Here is a 24,858-nt window from a genome sequence, read left to right as displayed (position 1 = left end):
TGTAGTCTGGTCGATGTTAACCAATGTTTCAGAGGTCATACTGCCTCCGTCATCAGGGCGATGAGTATGAAGATTTCTGTCTTCTGGGTTGTTGCGCTGTGTAGTCTGGTCGATGTTAACCAACGTTTCAGAGATCATACTGCCTCCGTCATCAGGGCGATGAAGATTTCCGTCTTCTGGGTTGTTGCGCTGTGTAGTCTGGTCGATGTTAACCAACGTTTCAGAGGTCATATTGCCTCCGTCATCAGGGCGATTCAACTTAAACGTTCGTTAACATCGACCAGACTATACAGCGCAACAACCCAGAAGACAGAAAGCTTCAACGTTTTTCATATTTATGCCAAATTTAACACACCTGTTCAGGCTATGAGGTCACATCTAATTCCAACATCCACACTCTCACTGAGTCTGAATGACTCACACTGATTGGCTACTTGAATTGGCAACGTGACTGTGGATGGGTTCGTAAAGTGTTCTTCGTTTACCTGACGACATGGGGACAGATGAGCGTCATTTTATTTCTAGAGCCACCCACTGAACTGAAGACACATGAACTTTTACACTGCACTGTATGAGATCAAGAAATTTTGTACAAATTATATTTAAAATGTTATTTTCGTATTCCAAGATATCAATATGGCGCCGGCGCGAACTTTTGAAACTGTCTTTTAAACTCTAGCCTAGAGGAAGAAAGCGCGAGCAAGTAACTTCATTTGAAACCGCACTCACATATGCTATTATTATTACTCTAATGATGTAGTCTACTTATTCGTCAGATAAACTGTGGTGAACTGAAAATTAAATTCAAGTCTGAATACAAAAACTAATATCCATTTCGCTGAGAGGAGCGGTTTCAGAATTGTCACCTACTCCGGATGTATAATAATAAACTGTAAAATATCTTAACGCCCTGAATCGCTAATACAACGCATGAGCTATCTAATTAATTAAATTTATATTCAGTCTAAGAACCTTAATCAAATATCACACAGAATGTTGTGGTCGAATGATCCATTTCCATACCACAGCTTTAAACTGCGTAACGTCACGTAATATTCACAATGCACATATAGAAGTTTCAAGTTTAAAACTTTGCACAGGATGAATTTGCTCCACAACGCAAAAATTCTCCGTTGGGCCTGTATCTGATTGCACCCTGAATAACGGGGCTAAGCACAGCTTAAGTTTTATTCCAATTTCTAATGCCCTGTTAAGAGGAGTAAAATCCTTAAAAATCGATGTGTTTATATTGACATTCAGTCAAGTATGAGTGACTCGGCCAGAGGTCGCTGTGACTGTTTCCACTTGCAGCAGCCACGACTTGGCTGGCTCATTCCCTGTGGTCCCTTCCCAGCCGTGGCTTCATATAGGTGAGTGAAGTGAAGCCACTAAACTTAATAATTTATAAAGCCATAATATCTATTTCAACACAACAGTAAATCAATATTCCTCTATCTATCAGAGTGAACTGCTTTGTAACATGTATTCACTTACGCGTCATGTTATTTGGAAGTGATATTACAATATTTATATCCACTAATTTCAATCATTCGTGCATTCACTTAGTGAGTTATCTAAACAAAGACTGTGTCAGTTTAACATTTGATATTTGCGAAACGTAGCCCAATACGATTACTTCTAATGGCTACTTACTTACTTACTAATGGCTAATTACTTCTAATTCTCTTGGTACATCTACCCATTTAAGAAATAAACGCAATGCTGTTATAAGACCAGGGAAACACAAGAAACACATCATAGAACAAAACTAGTTTACATAAAAACTACAGCTTTTCTTCAACAAAATCTGCATTTAATACCAAGTGAGAAAGCAGACTGTATTGCATTCATGTTTATTTATAAATTAACTAGAGGCACGTATCTGCTTACGGAGGAATTATATTACTGATAACGAAACATTACAAAAAAAAAAACATATTTATTATAGTCATCCTGTTGCGAATTATTAAAACATTCGACATTCTCGACTCCTTCTGATTGGTTTTCAATATATTCGTAAAAAAACTTGACAATAAGTGCTTCATTAACAGTCTCGGGACATCGCGTACAAATTTCGATCCTACTTATCATTGACTGGCATTCTTTGTAACAGCGGATGACATATCCCAAACGCGAGCCACGTACTGCTCTCTTAAGATCAAAAATTACTTATGTAATTCATACTAGCCAACCCTCTAACGTCGCATGCAATTAAGAGTTTAATGGTGTGGACAAACGATGAGCTGCACTGAAGACAACACAGGCCTATGAACAATAAAATATATAAACAAATAATATCGGAACATTCAGGTTTATTTTATCATCTCGTAACCACTTTGGCTATCTCTTATTAATAATCTCTTGGTAAATATGGAAGAGACAAGCCTACAAAAATCTGTGTTGGAACGATTTGGAAATAAAATTGTGCATAGAAAAAAAAGTTTGCATTTAACAAGGGCATTGCACCACATTTAACTCCTTGCAAATTTTGTATAGCGAACCTACTATCAAGCGAAATGGCCTCACGGCAGGTTTCTCGCTAAGTGAAACAAAATTGTTCTTCTTGTAATTCTGTAAACTACTCAGCTTGATTTTGTGTTACAGTCTGACTAATGGCGTGCATCAGTGATCTGCCAGATGAGATACTAGTGACTATATTCTCATACTTGGACGTCGATGACATCTGTCTCTCCGTAAGGAACGTCTGTCGTCAATGGAAGTCCGTTTCTGAGGATGATAGGGTGTGGATGAACATGTACTACTGCCCACGGAAAACGACGACAAAACAGGAGCTCATAAGCAAGTTGAAGACCATGCCATCACTGAGATACTTTGTATACACTGGAACTCACAATGTCCTTGGCACGATGTCTAAACATTGCACTAAGCTCAAAGACTTGCATATCCCCTACATGGAAATCCGTGCCAGACTTCTCAGAAAAGCTATTAGACATTTACATTATTTGGAAGGTCTCAGTGTTAGAATTACTAGCAGAACGGCCAGATTTACCCAAATTATTGGCGAATCACAACACCTGGTTAGACTGAGTTTGACCACAGGTGGTGGACTGCATACAACAGACCAATTGTTAGAACCTATAGCGAGCGGCTGTCGAAAGTTGAAAAAATTAAGATGTGCGTACTTAGACTGTCCGACCGAAGAATTGTGTCGTCTGTTACAACATAAGAAGCGTGTGCTCGAGGAATATGAACACTGCGGTCGCTTGTCTGCGGCCGTTTTCACGGCTATAAATGGGTGCAAGAAATTAAAGAAACTCAGATTTAACAGCATCAGCATTGAAGGTCCGTTTGATGAAACAATTTCCTTTGTCAAGCTGAAGTACTTGACACTAGTAGAATTCGCAGGTTGTCCGATCACAATGTTGAAGAGCGTAAGTCGAAGTTTAAGTATTGCTCCAGTTAGTTATTTAGAGCAGATTAATCTGTCTTTCTCAGACCACAAAATTGATTCAATTACGGATTCTGTTTTCCTGGCATGTCCATCTCTTAAACGACTCATTCTTGCGGGAAATATTAGACTCTGTGGATACGGACTTAGAAATATAAGAAACTGCAAAATGTTGGAGTACCTCGATATGAGGTACTGCTTAGACCTGGATTGGACGGCAATGAAGTACGTAGCTGAAGGCAGTCCCCGTCTTCAATACCTCGACTTGTCTGGCAATCACATAACACTGGCTATGTTTCAGCAAATTCTGAAGTGTAAGAACTTGAAAACACTGTTGCTGAAGGGTTGTGACTTACGTGGTTTTAATCTTCGACATATTAAAACACGTATTCCCGGTTTGAAACATCTCAAAATCGAATAGATAATCCCATATGAAACGACGTTGATACGTGACATTATGCAAGAAATGCCGCCATAGTTCTCAAACAAAGCTACGTCTTAATGTGAGTCAAAGTAATAGTCCACGGTTAACAAAACATTATTATGGGTAGTCAGTAAATAGAAGAAACTGTCTGATCGACACGCAACGTCAAATATCTGATGTGAGTAGATCAAAGGTCACATTCTTTTAGCTTTCACTGTACAAGTAATCAAGTTTACATCATGTTTACTTGTAAACAAAAAATTACGTTTTAATTCGAATTTTTAAAAGTTGAAGGATGTACGCATTCTTCTTTGAGCCTTATGACGAATGAATAAATAATACTAGTAACAATTTCAAATTAACATCATCATTAATTTTATGCATTTTATAACGTCTTTTTAACGAAGTGTAATGTCTGTGATAAATATGTAATTGTAGATTTGTGACAAACATTATTCATTTCACACAGGACCTTGCTTATTTATTCCATGGAGCAGAGTCCTTCCTGAGAAGCGAGCAGTCTCTCAACCCCTCAATAAATTCCCAGTCACAAAGGACCTACTTAACAATATTCACCTTCCTCTTGTTCAGCTCAAAACATTTTAATTGGAACTGCGCTACGATGTATTCAGGTGCGGATATAATATTTTGTTACTAGCGTGGTGCTTTTGAAATAACTTCGTAAGACAATGCATCATAATCGTACACGTGTACAGGTACACACAGAATAATAAGTATGGTCCGACTATGTATGTACAAGACTGTTAACACATTATTATAAGCACGCCTGTGTTACGTAATTATTTTGAACTGCTAAGATATCTTAATATTTCAACTAATTTTAATTATATACCTCTATTGTATTTTACTTTATAAGCAGTAAATATTTATACCACTGATGGTAGACCAGGTGGGCTCAAACATGTCGGGATCGAAATAAATCTTGTTGGTGGTTTTTCAAATAACATCGTCAAACGCAGGTCGGTTCAGTATTTTCGTGTCGTCTAACAGAAGTGATGTTTCAAAAGTCAATTTTCTGAATTCCCTTCCGTCCAGACTAACACTTCATTACACTTGGAACAAGCCGCTCTGTGTCTATTTAGACACTGACGTCTCTCTAGTATGTACCCCGACTCGCAGATGACTCTATCTGATGAGGCCCTACAATATCGCTCGAAACAGAAGCCAGAATATTATGACAACCACGTGTCTCCACATAAAATATGTTGTGACAATGGCGTATTATTAAAATGACAAAAGTTTCTTGTTTCCGAAAGCTATATTATGATTCTGTAGTAAGATAGTTACCGTGGCTATCTCAGTAACCCAAAACGTTGTTTCTCATTAAAACGAAGACGATGGATAATGCCCAACACGTCTTCTGTCACTGTAACATTCCTTCATGTCATAAAACATCCATCACGAGTTTCTCAGTAATACCACATATAAATCCCGAAAATGAAATTCGTCTGGATTAATGACGTCTTACCACAAATCAATACAGACTAGCCTCTTCTGGTTTATAAACATATCAGCTGCAAAAAAAACAACGCTGGATTCCAGATGGAATCAAAAGTGACACTGGGGACCGAAATCCGTGGGCGTTCTATCGCCGAAAAAATATTGTGAAATGATATATTCACAGACGATGATGCATGAATAGGAGGAGGAGGCTAAAAGTGTCAGTGACCTCTGTGAAGAGATCCTGATGAAGACGTATGGAACCCTTTCATTCAATTCTCTCCCACACGCACAATTGAAACATGGCGGACGGAACCGATCACTTAATCATATGAATGACAAGATGTAACAAAACAGAATAAAGCTCATAGGTTTTGTAACGTCAACTTATCCTGAATGCAAGAACAACTATTAAAAACAACTCATACATAATTAATTTTGTTGGTCAAAACGGTTTGAGGATTATAAAAGTTATCATAATTAACTATTATGGGTTTAGAAATGTATACACGCAACAGGATAATGAGTACAGACATTCTACGCACACGCAAATCGTTTAATCCTGGCAAGTGCGTATGAAAATGTAAACTATCCACATTAATGTCTCCCTATTACCTCCAGCACTCACCGGAAGTATCTTGGTACACTTGTACTTTTGTTTCAGTCTGATAAGTTGCAAGTAAACCGTACAGACTTTTAGAGACATCGGTAAACAGCATAAAATCCTTAAGTAATAAAAACTGTCCACGGATTTCATTTAACCACGCCAACTAATACTTCCTGTCGATCCTAAGAATAACTCGACCGTCAAGAGGAAATAAAAACCCTCACATTTAAGAACGCGAATTGCAGTTAAAATGTATTTAACATTTCCTGTTCCCTGAACAATAACACACGGACGATGTAAACGATTTCAAAATCAACGTGAATTTTGAGGTTCTCACGACGGCGAAGACGACACTCTCCTTCTGGTTTGTGACGCCGCGTAAACTCAGAGGTAGATGCCAAAGTTCCGGAGACACTACCGTCTCCATATTCAGTCCTTCACAAACTATAAATCTCATTAATGGTTTTCCTAAGAATCTAGATCTGAATCTCTTTAGCGATTTTGGTCACAACTATTTCCCTTCTCTCCCAGTCTCTCAATTCACTGTTTTAGGTTAGATATGATGTTCTCACGGCGACAAGTATGAAGATGTCTTCAGCCCTGAAGTTACAGACCCAATGTTTCTCCGAAACTCTGGTTATCTGCCCACGGGTCCACCAGAGTCGCAACCCAAAACATCGTCACCTTCACCGTTGTGTGAACCTCAAATCCCACTAACTAACTAACTAGATGGCTTACCGAACCCGAAGGTTCATCACCGAATTAACCAAAGTCCTCCACCGGACCCTGTCCTGGGCCAACAAAATCCAGTCTCCTTCAACTCCTATCTCCCATAGATCCCGCCTGAGATTATCCTCCCATCTACGTCTAGGTCTCCCCAGCGGTCTCTTCCCTTCAGGTTTCCCAACCAATACCCGGTGCACACGTCTTGTCCCATCCATGCGCGCTACATGCCCAGCCCATCTCATTCCTCTCGACTTAATCACCCTGACAATATTGGGGGAGGAGTACAGATTTTTAAGCTCGTCATTATGCAGTTTTCTCCACGCCCCATCGTCTTCCCTCTTAGGCCCAAATATCCTCCTCAACGCCTTATTCTCAAACACCTGCAATCTGTGTTCCTCCCTCTGAGTGAGAGATCATGTTCAAATCCCACATCTACAGTCTTATTTCAAAACACATGAACCAATGGACCTTTGGTCCAGATATAACTGTCGTTTACATTACACCGTCGATTTGATTTCTGAAACAGCTACTACACACAATCTCCCTTTCTGCAGAACACTTTCGCACCGGAGGTGAGCACAGCCTAAGAACAAAGGAGAGCTTATAAACGTTTGACTGGCAGAGTAGATTAGTAAACGAGGTTAGACATTTGGTGGGCAAGGTGAATGCCTCCAAGACTTCAAACACTCTCCGACCAGCCTTCCAACCAGACTACGGCACAGTTGAATGAACTGCAGTCAAAACAAACACTTCTGTGTATGAACGGTGTTCAAGTCTCCTCGAGCACCGGCCACTCAGATACCAGAGCTATCAAATCGGATCTAAGGGGGTGGGGTGGGGGGGCAGTGCAGTGGCGGATTTACAGCTTTCTTATACACCTTCACAAAGAAATAAAATATCACACTTCGGAGTAAATTCATTTCAGGGTTTCCGCAGTGATTACATTGTCTCTTCTCCTGCCTTCTGCAATAACATGAAATGAATTCTTTGGCCGGCTAAGAAAATATCAAATTTGTAATGATGTCGACACAACTTTCTTGCGTGTACCAAAGACGTGATTCTGCCTTTCGTAACGAATAATTACATTTGTCAATTTTGTAGTTAGTTAACAACAAACCTTCAAAGTTAATAGACTGTTAAGTACTTTGATGGAGAATACAAACTTTGCTTTCACACGAATAAAATATTGTCATCGTAAGGAAAGTCTTCTGAAACACAGAACGCTGTAATGGACTAAACATTCTCAAAGAAAATTATCAGCATGTGAATATGTGGTATATATATATACACTACTGGAACTGATCACTTAATGTCTTCCATTTGTGTACTTATTACCATACCAATAAGTTCAGAAAACACAAACCTTTCTTCACAAGGAAAGTGTTATAATGCAAATTTTCGTTAACAGCTAATGTTAGTGCTTGGTTAGAGTTCTCCTCGTCTTTATTCCAGTATTCAGTGTTGCAGTGCAAGCCTACTGGATGACAAGAACAAACTCACTCATTTTTACGAAAGAAATTACTGGTTAATTTATTCCATCTGATGATTAATGAACATAAATAGAAAACTTGTTTCTCATGCACTGAAACCAATATCTTTGCTTACCAATAAGTTATACAGGGTGATAACATACAGACTGTGGACTCAATCAAGCGCGCGCAAGCTCTAGATAGCCCACGTGACTTGTATGTCACGTGACTGTACGACTCTTAATCACCAACTTTCCTTCAAAAAGTGTGCCGCGCTCTAACCATACGTTCACCATAAGAAATTGTATTTGTTTTCACGGGAGTAAAGAACACTTGACTCATTATGTATAACGACAGGGTTCAGAAATTATTAAAATTCTGTGAATTTATAAGGAAAGGCCAGCCTCCATTATGGCACAGCGATGGACAACCGGAAACGTTGAAAAAGTTGCAATCATATTTTAAATTCTGCGACGTACTAGGGCAGCTTGATTTTCCTGTTCAATTCCCAGTACAATGCATCTTCGGAATATTATTTTTAAAGCAGCTGTCTGGCAGACTACGTACTTTTGTTACGCAATTTTGTCTTCAGTTATCCACGTGTCTTCTGACACATTACAAGTTTATACACATTTCAAGTTTGTGGGTTAACTTTACTCTTTCACGCCCAAACGCGTCTAAATATTATTTACAAAATTCAGTCCGTACCTCAAAGAAAACACAACGCGTCTCTATTACGAAGATCACTTGGTTAATACGGGTTAGGAAATACGAACAACACAGACTTGGGTATGAAAGTATTTGCCAATTAGAAGCAGAGCATTCATGTCAACCGTGTTAGCCCGGCTAACACTTAAAATAATTTAAATATAAAAAGTCTACTTTCGTGGCTCAGTGGTACTCCATAAATTGGAAACTACCAGACTAAATGCACCGTTAGCCAGGTAGTTCAGGCTAACGCTTGTGTGCTAGCACTTAAGTACCTGCACGTGTCTAACGATGCATTTTTACGATACATCCTCTGTCATGAGTATGCTACTGAGAAACATTGCATGATTAGTATGGGTTGGTAAATGCAAGGCGAAGAAACATGTCATAAATGCCACAACTACGTCACGACTTAAGATTTATGCGGACGGACGCACGTTAGGGAATGCGTTCTCTGTGCGAGGCCTATCCTTTTTAATTCAAGTCGAACACTTCTTTGTATAACAATTTATATGGAAAGTGTGTCAAGAATTAAAAGTTAATTTCATGCCTTACAGGCACCTTTTCACTCCCAGGGGAACTACTTCGAGGGTGATGGATGAATTTAATACCTGAGATAACTGTACGGGTTTTTATACGCGCAGTCTTGAAACTTTCCGATCGCACCTCGTATGTACCTCACTGTACATTTTCTTTGTTATTCCCGAATAAAAGAAAAACCATGTGTTCGGCCTGCAATCGAAGGTCTCTGACTGATAATTACGACGATCCTAGACGCGACTAGGAAATACTAGGTCAGTATAATGACTGGCTACGGGCTGGACATCCGATGTTGACACCGATCACCGGCTATCCTCTTGGATTCCACGAACGGGTGGATTTACGACGTACTTGTCTCGTACCCAGATACCATCACGCGCTGATAATTGAGAGTTACTGCCTAAGAATGGCCAATATATGCACAAAACGTTAGGATTAATAACTTCCTGTAACAGCGAGTACGAGAAAAGTAACATCTCATGCCAAAGAACAAACGTTCAACATAGAGAATATTCAGTAAACTGTGATATGCCGAAAAAATATTTGAAATGCCGTGGGCATCGCTCGTCTCCTCAGGTTAACGGTAAAGACACAGCAGACTGATGTCTGAAAAAAGCGACGTCGTGACGTGTAGGACCGTTCAATTCTCAGAACTAGGTGGCAGATTCCCGTTTTGGTCCCATTATCAAGTTGCAAGGCTTCGTAATAAACTGGACAGAGACTGGCTTCCTCCTGACATCGCGTGCCACTTCTAGTGCACGTATGCTTTGCCTCAGTCCCAAAGCAAAACACGTTACCTCGGCACACCAATTAACCAACTCCATGGTGAAGAGGCCTTCTTGAAAACTTAATATTACGCTCAGCTATTCGAGAAATTCCCCGCCTTTTATGGAATCCCAAGATTCATTACCGAATACAGAAAATCAAATTATCGGTTCCTAATCCAAATTAATCCAACCCAGGTCTTCCATCCTATTCTCGTAAGAGATATTTCAATATTATCATCCCATCTACCCCTAGGTCTTTCGACGGGTCTTCTCCCCTCGGGCTTTCCAACGAAATTTTTTTATACAATTCATAGCCCCCATGCACAATCTTCAACATCAAGAACCTAATTATATTTGGTGAATTGTAAAAATTATGAAAACTTATTATGCAATTTTCTCCAGGCTTCTTTTATCTTGTCCATCTCAGGTCCAAATATTTGCACTTTAAAACCACTTCAACAACTGTTGAAGGTTTCCACTTTTCGATTGTGCACATTTACGATTCAGGGAACACATAAGCATCATCCGAAACTGCAGAACGCCATCGGCTGTTGAAGTGATGTAATTCATAGATCTTCTCTAGTATCGGTGTTTTAATTATCAGTCAGACGATGAACATATGTCAAAATACATCTAAGACGCACAAAACAACTTAATGTACAACGAAATTACAGATTTTTGTTCAATAAAAATACGTCTTCTAACGCAAACTATCTTTATAGCCGGACTTTCCAAGCACAAGGCCTTGAATTTGGACTTATAAATGTCCGAGTAAAATATGCATTAGTGCGTGTGCAAATCTGTTACGAAAACTCTTCAAAAGAAATCCTAAAATCTCAGTTATTTATAACACGAACGCAGTATGACTTACTAACCCAAGATTCCGAAAGTACTCTGGGATTTTGCTGCCAGGGAAGCATGAAAAGGAAAAATGATCTACAGACGACAGCTGGCAACGATCATGTTGGAATTGGTCCACAGCACTGAGAATGACAAAGGAGAAGACTCTACAGTACACGATGCAATGCGCAGAAGAAAACTGGTAATTGGACTATCAGTCATTACTAGGGTACACTGTTATCAGAAAGCTGATATTATTGTATTTCCGTGATTTTAAGGAGGGACTTTATTAAATTTTAAAATTTCTCAGATCGGAGTGCGTCTTACAATCGGCGACCTTTTAAAATGGAGGATATACGGTAAATAAATACGCACATACTCAGATTCACTCATGACTATGGTACATGGAAGGAAATTCAACAATTTTAAATACTTAGTAACTTAAAGCCTGATAGACTGAGACTTGGTCATCATTTCTCGAGAAATTTCATGGCTACCCTCGGTTCTGCGGTCACAATCTTCGTGGAAATTCAAAACTCGCTAATAAATCAACTGCGTCGAACAATAAAGAACGTTATTCAAAATTAAATGTACGACATATCGACTTTACAAAAATGGATTACGAGTATAGTATTCGTATGGAGTTCATACATTAATAATCTCTGAGATTATTTCTTCAACAAAAGAATCAGGATTAGAAAAAGACGACTCTCACCAGGACTCTGACGATGGAGGCAGCAAGCATATTTGAAACGTCGGTCCATTTCCACTAGACTACAAGGCGCAACATCCCAGAAGACAATCATCTTCATACACGCCGCAGAGTTAACCTGAAATCTGACCAAACAGGCCAGATTTTGTGTATGTTTTAGAAAGTCGAAGTTCTAAACAAGCGCCGAGTAACTTGCACAAGATGTTGGTTGCCATTCACAAATTTGATGTAATTTGATACAAATAACATTTGAGTTATCAGACTCGTAACATTTATTTCAAGTTTATGGGTTGCCCTGTAGGTCTGAGGCTGTAGAAAACATCAGGTTTTTGGCCAAATATGGAGAAATTTAAAGAGGGAATTGTTGCAAATTGTGTTCGTTCGCGTAGGAAAAGCTGTTATGGCGCTGCACTGTTTATGTCAAGGTTAGGTTTGGTTAGGTTAGGTTGGGTTAGGTTATGTTGGGTTAGGTTAGGTTGGGTTAGGTTAGATTGGGTTAGGTTAGGTTGGGTTGGGTTAGGTTAGGTTGGGTTAGGTTAGGTTGGGTTAGGTTATGTTAGGTTAGGTTGGGTTAGGTTAGATTGGGTTTGGTTAGGGGCATGTTGGGATTGTTGTTGCTTTTGGTGGTGGGGTGTTGAGATGATCAACAGTAAAAGAACGTGGCGTTATATCCACGTTGGCATGTGAGTGAGGAGAGATAAGTTTCCGGAGTTTCCCATAGAACCTGTGTCCCCTTCACTACTGCTTCCCCCCCTGAAAAGAAAAACAAATACCTTTCCCTGTCAGGTCAACGTAGTGACATCGTCTTCACTTCTTATAAACGGCGGGGCTTCTAATGGCTTTTCCTAGGCAAAAAATCAAATAAATTGGATATTGGAAACATAATTCGTGACTTTTCCCTCATTACGTTAACCAGTATTCTGCCAAATAACAGATGCTTGCTACGCCGATGTGCTTATGGAACATCCTGTATATATATACTATACATGCTGAATTAGTTGAATGACACGCACGAGACAAAAAGCAATGAGATCATGGGTTAACATACTCTGAGTTGTAAACATAAATCCTGTGTGTGATGCGAATTGTAAACTCAATGCACCATCGGTTTAATCGAATGAAAAGAGAACAAACAATGGCTGCTAAGAAGAGTCAGCAGACTCGTACTATTTCAAGTTTTTAAATAGTCTGAACTTGAAAGTGAGTGTCATAATGAGTCATCCAAAGGCTAACAGCTCATTCTGTTTCTCAACCGGGTACATAAGAATTCCGCACGTTTCTCCAGCTAAAATTGTTCAGAAACTTGAAACAACTCCGGCAGATACACGGAGTTCAAATACCACTTCTGTGATTCCCAGTGACTTGGGTCTGAACTTGGAACTGAATGTCAAGATGAATGAACCCAAACTATGGACCGAACACCTGTTCACTAACAGCTACATAAAACTCTAACGACCGGGTTCGAATCTTGGCTGGCACAAGACATTTTTTTCTTAACTCCCACAACGGCTCTGAGGCCCAGTCATCCTCGTGTCCAACGGGGAAGATGACTGACTGGCTTCTGGGATGCAGCGCCGCGTAGTCTGGTAGACACTGACCGACGTCTGAGGTGCTTACTGACGTCACCGGGGCGATGATCGATAGCTCTGGCATCAGCAGTCAAACAAAGCAGCCTAAATGCGAGTGCCTAATATTTATCTCCAAGTGGCCATTAAATTTGTTATTCTGTGTGATATTCAAAACAGAGAACCATTTTGGAGAGTTCCTTCCAGTCAACACACCGACTTATTTCAGGGACCCCCACGTCACTAATAACGCAAATCTTTATATCACCGGGTTGATTGCCTTTGGAGCTGGAGACTTGCCCGTTTCCATACAGAAATGAACAAAGAACGCTCTGGAAGTGCTGTAGGTACAGTCAACTCTACGTGTGAACGATCCTAATGTACAATCTCCGCTTCTCTCAAGTCAGACTAATCAGTAAAAATCGGTCCTGAAGATGAAGGCAGTATGTTTCTCCGAAACGTTGGTAACCAGCGACAAAATTACACGGCGTTACAACTAGAAATGTTTACGTTAGGTAACAGAAGACGAAATTAAAAGTAAATTATGATTCTCCATGCACGTAACATATGAGGTATGAGGTTCTCAAGGCTACGGTGTTTTCTGTCATTCTCCTTCTAGTAGGTTAAGCGCAGTGTCTGAAAGTGAAATGGAACAGAACAAGAAAGTTCTACAGTTTCTGTTCCCTTAGTAACACTAGCGCGATAAAGCACACAGAATACGCGAATGTGTTCAGAAAATAAAGTTACGTCTAAAATTCCGTACTCTTAATCACACATAGTGATTATAGTAAGGATTTATTATTTATTTAGTGTTCTGTCTGACGACAGGTCCATATGAACAGGATCCTTCCATCCTTTTCCCGGACTGGGACCTGTTCATATACGTTCTTGGCAGATGATCCAGAAGTGGTTTGCCATTGCCTTCTTCTGTGTGTGAATGGGATGCCACGGAGAAACCGGGGAAGCCCCCGGAGGAAAACTCCGTGATGCCTAGACCACGGCCTTGCCCAACAGAAGTTATAAATCTGAGCACCACCGGGAATCGAACCCGAGACCCCAGGATTACAAGGCCAGCGTTCTAACCGCTAAACCACCTCATCTTATTATTATTATTTAGTGTTCTGTGTGACGACAGGTCCATATGAACAGGATCCTTCCATCCTTTTCTCGGACTGGGACCTGTTCATATACGTTCTTGGCAGATGATCCAGAAGTGGTTTGCCATTGCCTTCTTCTGTGTGTCAATGGAGTATTTGTTGGGATGCCACGGAGGAAACCTCCGTGTTGCCTAGACCACGGCCTTGCCCAACATAAGTTATAAATTCGGGCACCGCCGGGAATCGAACCTGAGACCCCCAGGATTACAAGGCCAGCGTTCTAACTGCTAGACCACCGTGGCGGTAAGGATAAGACGGACTAATTTTAAGTCAGAGCAGTGGAAGGTAGACAAAAAGAAACTATTAAACTAGCATCTTAAATAGGTTGTGCTTGCGTGAGATGGATCCATCTGTCTAGAGGCAGCGTCCAGTGGCGGCTATTATGAACAAGGCAAACAAACCTTCCATTTCCATAAGAAGCAAAGTATTATTCATCATGTGACTGACTCACTATTCACTTTGGCCGTGTTCCATGTACTTGGTGCGCTTGAAACGTGCGGTGTCAGCGGTAACTAAACACGGCACAGTAAAAATAACACAACAGTCCTTAAATACAGAGTGTCCGGTGACATTTCGTCAACAAACCTTCAGGATCTAATTCCTGAGGCCAATCCCAGTCGGCGACGCTACACGAACTAGGGTCCAATTTTTAACAGTTACAAGAAACGAAGAGAAATTCAAGATGATACGAAGACATGAAACAGGATTACAGTTCCACTTACAACAGAATGGGGTACGTAATGGAGAATGTGGATTTGCCGCGGTAACCAGGAAAATGCCCAACACGGTACCGGACCTCACTCTGCTACGTTTTAATGTTATAATTCGTGGTCTAGCGGTTAGAACGCTGGCCTTGTAATCTTGGGGTCTCGGGTTCGATTCCCGGCGGTGCCCGAATTTATAACTTGTGTTGGCCAAGGCCGTGGTCTAGGCAACACGGAGTTTCCCTCCGGAGGCTTCCCCGGTTTCTCCGTGGCATCCTATTCACACACAGAAGAAGGCAATGGCAAACCACTTCTGGATCATCTGCCAAGAACGTATATGAACAGGTCCCAGTCCGAGAAAAGGATGGAAGGATCCTGTTCATATGGACCTGTCGTCAGACAGAATACTAAAAAAAAAATCATCTCCCTGATGACGGTGGCAGTATGACCTCAGAAACGTCGGTTAACATCGACCGGACTACACAGCGCAACGACCCAGAAGACAGAAATCTTCAAGCAGACTCCAATTTACATTCAAGTCACAAACGTTAAAAATGCCCTGCTTTCTTTATGAGCTCAAACAAAAGAAACACGAGGGCCGTACACTGTAAGCTAAGAAGCAGTTGCGCGGAATTAATACCAGAACACAGTACTCACCATACCGTGGCACAAGCTGACCGCCACCATGGAGAGGGGGTCGCCTCGAACCGTTCCCGTGTAGAAGCAGCCGCTGGGGCGAAACCCCGGGTGTTCGCGGATCGTCATGTTGTGCCACACGTGTGTAACCTGGAGGAAGGAAAACGTCACGTAAGAAAAAACACAAACCGAACAAAATAAAGTTTCTATCTCGGTACTGGTTGTTCTCGTTGATATATGCTTTATGCTTGTGGGCTGAACGTAAAGACGTATACAGAAAGAATGTATAACTTTCTTGATTTCAGCTTCTCGTCAAACGTCGAAGTATCTGAAAACGCATCTTCCTTTATCAAAACGAAAGATCATCCGACAATAAACCAGTAGATTCAGAGTACGACTCAACATTGATGAACTCATATCGTTTAGTGTTACTTTGTGGTCCAGAAGTCTGCAATTAATTTGGCAAGACCGTGAACTACGTTTCGGCAACTGTCGCACTGCCCTGTCAGACTTCACATTCACGCCTCCGACATCGTAAATGAAGTAGCGCTGATCAGTGGCGGTGAAATAGAAATATGAGCACTCGTGCACTTGTAACTGGAAGGGGGGAAGTACCCGAAAAAAGACGGCATCTCACGCCCTCGCCTGATGCTGACACCAGTTCCCCCCCCCCCCCCAACCCGGTTAGAGTTACGCTCTTCCGTAACGGTCAATGTCCTATAAGGCTCGTTTTACACATATACGGCGACCGTCCAAACGGCACCGTTTACACGGAACGGTGAAAACTTCACACACAACCGATCATACCCGGAGCCGGTTATTCTGTTGTTTGTTGCCAACATAACTTGACAGTAAAACAAAAAGTTTTAAGTTATCGTCTCTCTAGAGCCCGAAGGTACATAGAATGCTCGTTTGGAATATTAAGTAATAAATGGAAGATCTTTCATCGAGCTATAAACTTGCAACCTTATTTTGCTGTAGACATTGTCAAGGCTTGTGTTGGTTTATACAACTTTGTTCGGGAGAGAGACGGCTACTAGGCAGAGGAAACATTGATAATCACAGGTCCTGATAAAATACGTAGTGAAGAAGTAGTGCGCGGGGGAATATCAGCAAAGAGAGTGAGAAATCTTTTAGCTGACTACTTCTTAACACCTGTTGGCTCTCTGAAATGGCAGCTTTCAAAGATTTAATTTCATGAACGTTAATCATATTTTTATTACTATACCTATATTTAATTGTAGAACAATTCATTTCATTGTAGAAATTTTAATAAATTCACATTCACTGATTATTACTTCACAAGGTTGGTACTTAAGTCACGGAACCGGGCATTAAACACGGCACGTGTGAAGGAAGCCATTCAACTGTTCACCCGACTACCAAGTCGTGCGCCGTTAGAACGGTCACGGCGCCGGGTTTTGTAGTGGGAAGACACGGTGACTTCACGGTAGACCGTTACCGTATAGACGGCACCGGTGCGTGTGAAAGCTCTCGTATAATCTTCGACCTTTAACCGTGTAAACGGAGCCGTTTGGACGGTCGCCGTGTATGTGTGAAACGGGCCTAACTCTAGCGTTTTCACTCGAACGGCTTACTCATCATCCTGATGATGGAGGCAGCAAGGACCTCTAAAACGTCGGTAAACTTCTACCAAAAACCCAGAAGACAGCCATCTTCAGACTCGAGACCGTGAAAATCTCAAATCCTATACACGAGGCATGAGACTTTATCAAACACAAATCTGACATGGAACAGAATCTGATATTATTCTGACGTTCGCCTAAGGAACACCCGAAAGTCTAAATTATGTTCGGTGTCAGATACAATACTAAGAAATACATCTTACATTTACACAACAATAACATCGCTACGTGCCAATTTTGTAAGCATCTCCTTTACTGGACAACTACAGTCGGCAGAAGCCGATTACGTCTACGTCACCTGACGACTGTAACGTATTATACTAGGCTTAAACGACGACACGCTTCGCCCTATTTTAAGTACAGATGACACAGCGCATTAATATACCATTTTTAATACGTTACATAAGAAATTAAACGCAGATAATAATAAGCTATACATTAGCTGCAGGGTCGCCAACCATACGCACCACAAAATAATCGAAGACGTGCGTATAAAATTAATTCTATGCTGTAAGAACATTCAGGCATTAATTAATTTTAATAATATTTAATAAGCATATAAGAAATACACCACAAACTAAACCAACTCTACGCCACAGTGTGGTTCTTGAGAAGCTAATAGTCTATTATAAATTCTCCGCACTTTATGTAACCCTAAAATTCATTATCGTGTCCAAAAGTGACTGCCCTAATGCAATGGCCTCATTCAATTCAGAATCAATTGTATTTCTTCTGAACCTGCGAATCTTTCAGATTTTTACGTCTCCTTGGACACGGATCACCCAATCGCAAGGCTTAATCTCTAATTAATTTACGTGTAAGCGTTATTAAAATAAATAAAGAGTACCCGCTATTTCATGATGACAATTTTATTTTCATTCGGCACTGCAATTCATTTGAGGACGGCTGTCTTGTAGGCTGTTTCAGAGGTCCTTGGTGCCTCCATCATCAGGGCTATGAACCTGATGATGGAGGCTGCAAGGGCTTCTGCAGTGTTAATAAACTTCCACCAGACTACACGGCGTTACAACACTCAAGAGAGTCGTCCTCAGGGGTCATCGCTCTGATGATGGGAATGTTTCTCCGAAGCGATGGTATTTACCTACACGGCGTTTACAGCCCAGAAGAACATAATCGACGTGAGAACCTCAGATCCCATGACTAATCTCTCTACCTGTCCGGAATATTACGTTAATCGTAACCGAAATATTAAAGAACAGAAAATGAATATGAGGTCAAGTGTGGAATTGCAAACGGGAAATAGAATAGAGATTTGTAGCTGCTCACATGCAAGTCGGGGTGCACGAAACTGGAGTCGTGTGCCAAAATTAGGTGGAAATGGCGGCCAAATGCTGCGAACTCGTACTGAGGATGAGGGTCCCATAACAGCGCCATTTTGTGCCGAAAATGGCCGGAATGGTGTCGCAAAGGTGGCTGGTGGGCTGAAAAAATACAAACATACATGAAATAAATACACAACACTTCATCGTGTAAGATTTGAGGTTTTCACAGCGGCGAGTATGAAGATTTCTGTCCTCTGGGTCGTTGCGCCGTGTAGTCGATGTTAACCAACGTTTCAGAGGTCATACTGCCTCCATCATCAGGGCGATGAATGTTCATGAAACGTTGGCTAACATCAACCAGACTACACGGCGCAACAACCCAGAAGACAGAAATCTTCATACTCTGATGACGGAGGCAGTATGACCTGTGAAACGTCGGTTAACATCGACCAGACTACACAGCGCAACAACCCAGAAGACAGAAATCTTCATACTCATCGTCCTGATGACGGAGGCAGTATGACCTCTGAAACGTCGGTTAACATCGACCATACTACACAGCACAAGAAGACAGAAGAATCTTCACTTCATCGTGTTTTAAAACGGCCCACAACAACTTCCTTTCAAATTCCATCTAATTCATTTTTCACAACAATGCAGAAAATCGATGCCCTAAAACAAAAACCGGATATGCGTAAAGAAGAAATCAGCGGCTTCTTATGTTACCTGGCTGTGAATGGACATACAAAATTTCTTTTTTATTTTTAAGAAAAATACCGACAACAGCTACTGTGGCATACGTCACAAAACCAAACAAACTTTAGGACGGCCCGGGCTGAGCTGCTTATTTCTACTGAATTCCACCCGATGTCAAAATGTGGAACAAATCACGTATCGCCACTTTCACTGCCCACTGGATGATAGATGTGTTGACCGCTTTTTCACGAAGGAATCTGGGCAATGCTTTGTAAGAAAGCGCTCCTATATTTGTGGCAGGCATTAATAAACAAAAGCCTGTAATAACCACCAACTCTTTTATAGAGATGCTGTGTAATAAATTCCGAGTCTGGACTTCGTTAACTATTCGTTTTCAGAGAATTCCAATTAAAGTAATGGCATAATTTCCTTTAATCTTTTTTGTTTATGGCTAGACATAGAAGAAATTGTAAAACTATCTGGAAAGGGAGTTCCATTTCAGAATTTGATGACCATTTAAGAAAGAACAGAACACGAGCTGCTTATTACAATAATTTCATATCTTCTGTGGAATGATTTTTAAATGTGTGGATATGAAAATTATATTTTTAATACTCGTTCAAAGCTTGAAGGAAAACAGGACACTTGGCTTATAATTTATGCGCATGTTGTTTATAAATTCCAGTATGAAGTTTCACGAACATAAACATACTGATGAAGAGGATACTGGACAGGACACGATGATCCTCATTTTCGATCGGCAAAGATGCATGGGTGACTTACTCTGGCTTACGTCGTGATTGCGTCCATCCCTTGCCGTTGGCTGTGTAGTGTGCGACGTAACTGGAGATGTGAATGCCCATTGGTCACCACCATACAGCAAATCCTGTTCGTGTAGAGGAAGTGGTGATATCTTCACCGGCTTCACGTACTCTACTTGGGGTTTCGGTTTCAGATTCATCATCGGGACATCGTCTTCCCCGTCAATACTCAGTTTTCTCGCTTTCGTCCGATCTGAAATCAAAAAGCAGAACTGACATCAGAAGAGGCACAGATTTCTCTACTTCATAACCCCTAAGCTCTGAGTTCAGTGTATGACTGATCTGCTGAAAAAAATGTTTCAGATACAGTGCATCATCAAAGATCATTCGACAGTTCAAAGAGATTTCAATGTAGATAACAGGTAGGAAGACACTTAAAGACTCCGTGACAATATTTAGCGTCGTTAACACAAACATCTCAACGGGTTGGGTGCGTGTCATGCACACTTCGGTGTGATGTTGCTTTGTTCCAGTCGTCGAAAATGAAGAAAATTATAATTGTTTATTTTAACCGTCTAATCACAATAAAATATTTTATTAAATATTAAAATATTATTACTATAATTAACATTTAATATTTAAAATATTAAAATAGTATTACTATAATTAACATTTAATATTTAAAATATATTAAAATATATTAAAATGATGCTCTTTCTATAGAAATGTTCGATTTACAATTAGAGCATCATAATCGAACATTTCGATAGAAAGAGCATCATTTTAATATATTTTAAATATTAAATGTTAATTATAGTAATATTTTAATATTTAATAAAATATTTTATTGTGATTAGACGGTTAAAATAAACAATTATAATCATCACAATATGACGCAACAATATCATCTCTGAAGAAAATTACGTAATAAGCAGTTTCTTAATTTGCACTGTTCACCGAAATCATTTAGGTGATCAGATAAATGGGGATGTACAGGGAACATAAAAGGCGCGAGAAATACGTACAAAATTTTTGGTCACTTGGGAGACCTAGGCGTGTGGGAAAATAACAGCATCTTTAAAATGTAATATTATATTTGTCTAAAAGTAATATTTAGGTACTTCAACTAGATGAGGGTTCAGATGAATGGAGAGGTTGTTCTGAACTCGGGTTCCATAAAAGGCAAGACATTTCTTGACCAGCTTAGCTACTATTCTCAAGGACACTGTTCCATGCAGTTAGTTCGTTGTTAGCAGCTCGACAGTGCAATAATAACGGGAACGCCACTATAAACTACACACCAGTTGCAGATACCGCGCAATGCAAGTCGCTTAAGTAGTAACTTCGTGTAGCCTTGCGCATTGATACTAACATCCATCCGAAACGTTTACAACCATGTAAGAATAGTGTGCGAAATTTATTTACACCTCAAATGAACGTTTTATCAAACCAGAGTCTACTGTCAATAGCAGTGTATTTCCGTCTTAAAGAGTTATTGTCTTTGCAAACTTCTTGGCAAAGTGACATAGCAGAAGTGGACCATGACCTATTGCTCTTCGCCTTATGGAACCCGATATTTATGTCACAGAACCAATTCCTTTTTTGAAACATGACGGAACAATAACGATTCATTCGTTTCCTGATTGCTACTACCTTCGAGGAAAAGTTAAGTGGTCATGGTAAACAGCACAAATCTGAGACAGGAAAGCTCGAATGTCAGATGCCAACGGTTCTGAAGCAGAAATTGGCTGTGACCCTTTGACGTGCGCATTTTAAAACAGTGGTGTTCAACCTGGGGGTACGCGAAGACATCTTAGGGGGTACGTGAAATTTTTTTTAAATATATATTATTTTATGATAAACACTGAATAATCAGTAATGTAATTTATTTAATTTATTTTAGATGTAGATTATATACTATGTATAACTTGAATTATACACCAACAACTTTGGGGGTACAAAGTTGAAGAGAAATTATATCTGGGGGTACGCGAACAAAAAAGGTTGAATACCACTGGTCTAAAACACATACGTCTAAGAATTCAATACCTGGATGTTTGAAATAAGCAAAATAAACAAACAAACAAACAAGCAAGTAAAATACGAATTCAAGAATTAGAACTAAAACGCCTTAAATTACGTCTTACACTTTCGTTATATTAGGGACAGACATCTGATCGTCACACACGTATTTTTCATACAGCTGGGCGTTCTGTACACTGATCATGTAAGCTGAATACCCCATAGGAATACTAACCCCGGCCATCCACGCGGAGCACCTCCGAGAAAAAGCGACATACAGACACAGAGGGGCCCACAAGGCGTTCTTCGCGCACGCTAGACTGTGACAATAACAGTGAGAACCTGTGACATGAACACCAAATACCAAAAGTCGTGTTATCAAATATACTTCAGACAATGAACATGTTCGGTAATTAGCATAATGAATAACCCCACGAACCACTAATTGCTAAGAATCGAACTGTAAAGTTTATAAAACACGTATATAATAGCAATACGAGTAAGATCTAATTCTTTTTCGCCCTTAACTATATCCTGCCCTTGAAGAATACACATTACCTGCAAAAAAACATGGTTTTAATTAAGACAAACCCCGGTAATGTAAACTTCACATTTAACATCTGGCTTTATGATCCGCTTTGTGCTTCAATCCTATTCTTAATTCAAATCATATACTCCGTTTCGCTCTCATGTACGCCATCGTAATTGTCACGTATTGTGATGATGATGGGGGTGGACTGAAGTGTGCGTAGAGATGCAATACCATATATAGGACATGAACCAAGGCCAAACTAGGCCATGGTGACTTAATTCCTACCACAACAGCAAAATATACGATTATGTGCACAATTAGATCACTGCATGGGTGACCTGACATTGCAACACACATTAACTGCCTGGCGCCTTGAAAGTTACTTCTTGTCTCACTCTATAACTCACGATTTCAGAATCTAAACCGATAAGTATAAAAACACTTAGCAACATGATATTTCTGTTCTTTTATTTCATGTCAGTCGGGAAGTATACCTTCACGTGTAAGAACACGAACAAAACGGCTTCCGCAATGGAAAATATGAATCACTGTCACATTTAACAAGAAACGCTGCAGTTGGGTCCACGGCCACAGCACGATCTGCACATGTTACGTCTTTCAAATGGTTACTGAAATAGTTGACCAAACAATCCTTTTGTGAGACTTGAGGTTTTGAAAGCAGTGAGGATGATGTTCTGGGTTTTGGCGCCGTGCAGATTATGTACTGTGGACATGGGCCTACCTGCAGCTTTTCTTGTTAAATGTGACAGTGAATCATAATTTTCATTGCGAGAGCTATTTTGTTCATCTGACGTCGTGTAGACTCGTCGGATGATGGATCTACATGGCGCCGATATCCAAAACCTCATCAAGATATACTTTTGTCTGGGAGCAAAGTTAACAAACGGTGAAAAATACATTTCAAACTTTTTCATATCCGTCATTAATGTAAAAATAAAACGTTCCTGGATGTAATGTAACATGGGTGAAATCTTACCAAAATAGAAACATTTTCGAGAAAACTCCAATTTGTTTAGATTTCCACATAAATAACTACTAAATCCATATTCATTTTGCATTTCTTTGCTATAGCCTGCACTTATAAATACCAATACCAAAAAAATTCGCTGAATGGTTCTGACACCAGACGGAAAGACACGGTGAATCGGATTTTCCCCCCGATTCTCCGAGGCCCATGGTTACATCCCTAACAGTCTCTGACAAGAGGCACTGCCGATCTGCCAGAACTGCTCTACTGCTGCAGTTTGGGAGCAATGTTTTGACTTCGTATCCTGCAGTGAAAACCCACGTGCCGACATTGAGATTGCACGATCACGGCTGGCGGGCACGAAGCACGCGTGACTAGTATCACTTTCATACAAATGCATCATCAATCTCACTGCAGTGCACAGACAAACGAAGGCATGTGTACACAATTGCTGCTATCTTAGCACACCGGGTCAGTACATCTCAATACGTCTTGACATCCCATTTAATGGAGTGCAGTCCAGAACAGTCCTTCGACCCCTACAGCAGCTTATCTAGTGCAGTGGTATTCGACCTTTTTTGTTCGCGTACCCCCAGATATAATTTCTCTTCAACTTTGTACCCCCAAAGTCGTTGGTGTATAATTCAAGTTATACATAGTATATAATCTACATCTAAAATAAATTAAATAAATTACATTACTGATTATTCAGTGTTCATCATAAAATAATATATATTTTTTAAATTTTACGTACCCCCTAAGATGTCTTCGCGTACCCCCAGATATAATTTCTCTTCAACTTTGTACCCCCAAAGTTGTTGGTGTATAATTCAAGTTATACATAGGATATAATCTACATCTAAAATAAATTAAATAAATTACATTACTGATTATTCAGTGTTTACCATGAAATATTTTTTTTTTTTTAAATTTCACGTACCCCAGGTTGAATACCACTGATCTAGTGTGCACCGACGGGCTCTTTAACAAAAAGGGGCCACGCCCTACAGCAGACCACCCGCTTCACGTAGTGTCAATGTCGGAAATACGTGGAGCTTTATAGCCACGCCCCCAATACGCCTACTTGACGTGGTGCTTAGTTACAGTGATAACCTAACCTAGTACGAGGTACAACACGTTTTGCTCCGACGGGTTCGTGTAATCGATTTGATTAATTTAAACATAAACATACAAAACGGATTGGT

General features: G+C 40.3%; 2 protein-coding genes across 4 annotated transcripts in view; one reads left to right on the top strand and one right to left on the bottom strand.

Moving 5' to 3' along the window:
* Window positions 1-24,858, bottom strand: part of AdamTS-A (ADAM metallopeptidase with thrombospondin type 1 motif A) — a 194,171-nt gene that overhangs the window by 84,780 nt on the left and 84,533 nt on the right. For all 3 annotated transcript variants that reach the window (XM_087356043.1, XM_087356041.1, XM_087356042.1), the window contains 3 exons: window positions 20,134-20,364; window positions 18,659-18,813; window positions 15,747-15,875 (listed from right to left, as the gene is read on the bottom strand). In XM_087356043.1, the coding sequence (XP_087212169.1) occupies window positions 15,747-15,875; window positions 18,659-18,813; window positions 20,134-20,314 (465 nt within the window). In that variant the 5' untranslated portion in view covers window positions 20,315-20,364. The remainder of the gene's footprint in view (window positions 1-15,746; window positions 15,876-18,658; window positions 18,814-20,133; window positions 20,365-24,858) is intronic.
* On the top strand, window positions 1,273-4,302 carry LOC110841204 (F-box and leucine-rich repeat protein 13). The gene is made up of 2 exons (XM_022086495.2): window positions 1,273-1,370; window positions 2,605-4,302. Exon 2 carries the CDS (start codon window positions 2,613-2,615, stop codon window positions 3,828-3,830), a length of 1,218 nt encoding a protein of 405 aa, XP_021942187.2. The 5' UTR covers window positions 1,273-1,370; window positions 2,605-2,612; the 3' UTR covers window positions 3,831-4,302.

This window comes from Zootermopsis nevadensis, unplaced genomic scaffold, assembly GCF_977971745.1.
Source record: "Zootermopsis nevadensis isolate Lab colony 2312 unplaced genomic scaffold, Znev_1.0 Znev_ptg000025l, whole genome shotgun sequence".
NCBI classification, from domain to species: Eukaryota; Metazoa; Arthropoda; class Insecta; order Blattodea; family Termopsidae; genus Zootermopsis; species Zootermopsis nevadensis.
The sequence above is the reverse complement of the archived record's forward strand: the minus strand, read 5'-3'. Positions and strand labels throughout refer to the sequence as shown.

Bases quoted from the DNA above. Each gene is read 5' to 3' on its own strand.
- LOC110841204 (XM_022086495.2), top strand. From the start codon at position 2,613: ATGGCGTGCATCAGTGATCTGCCAGATGAGATACTAGTGACTATATTC.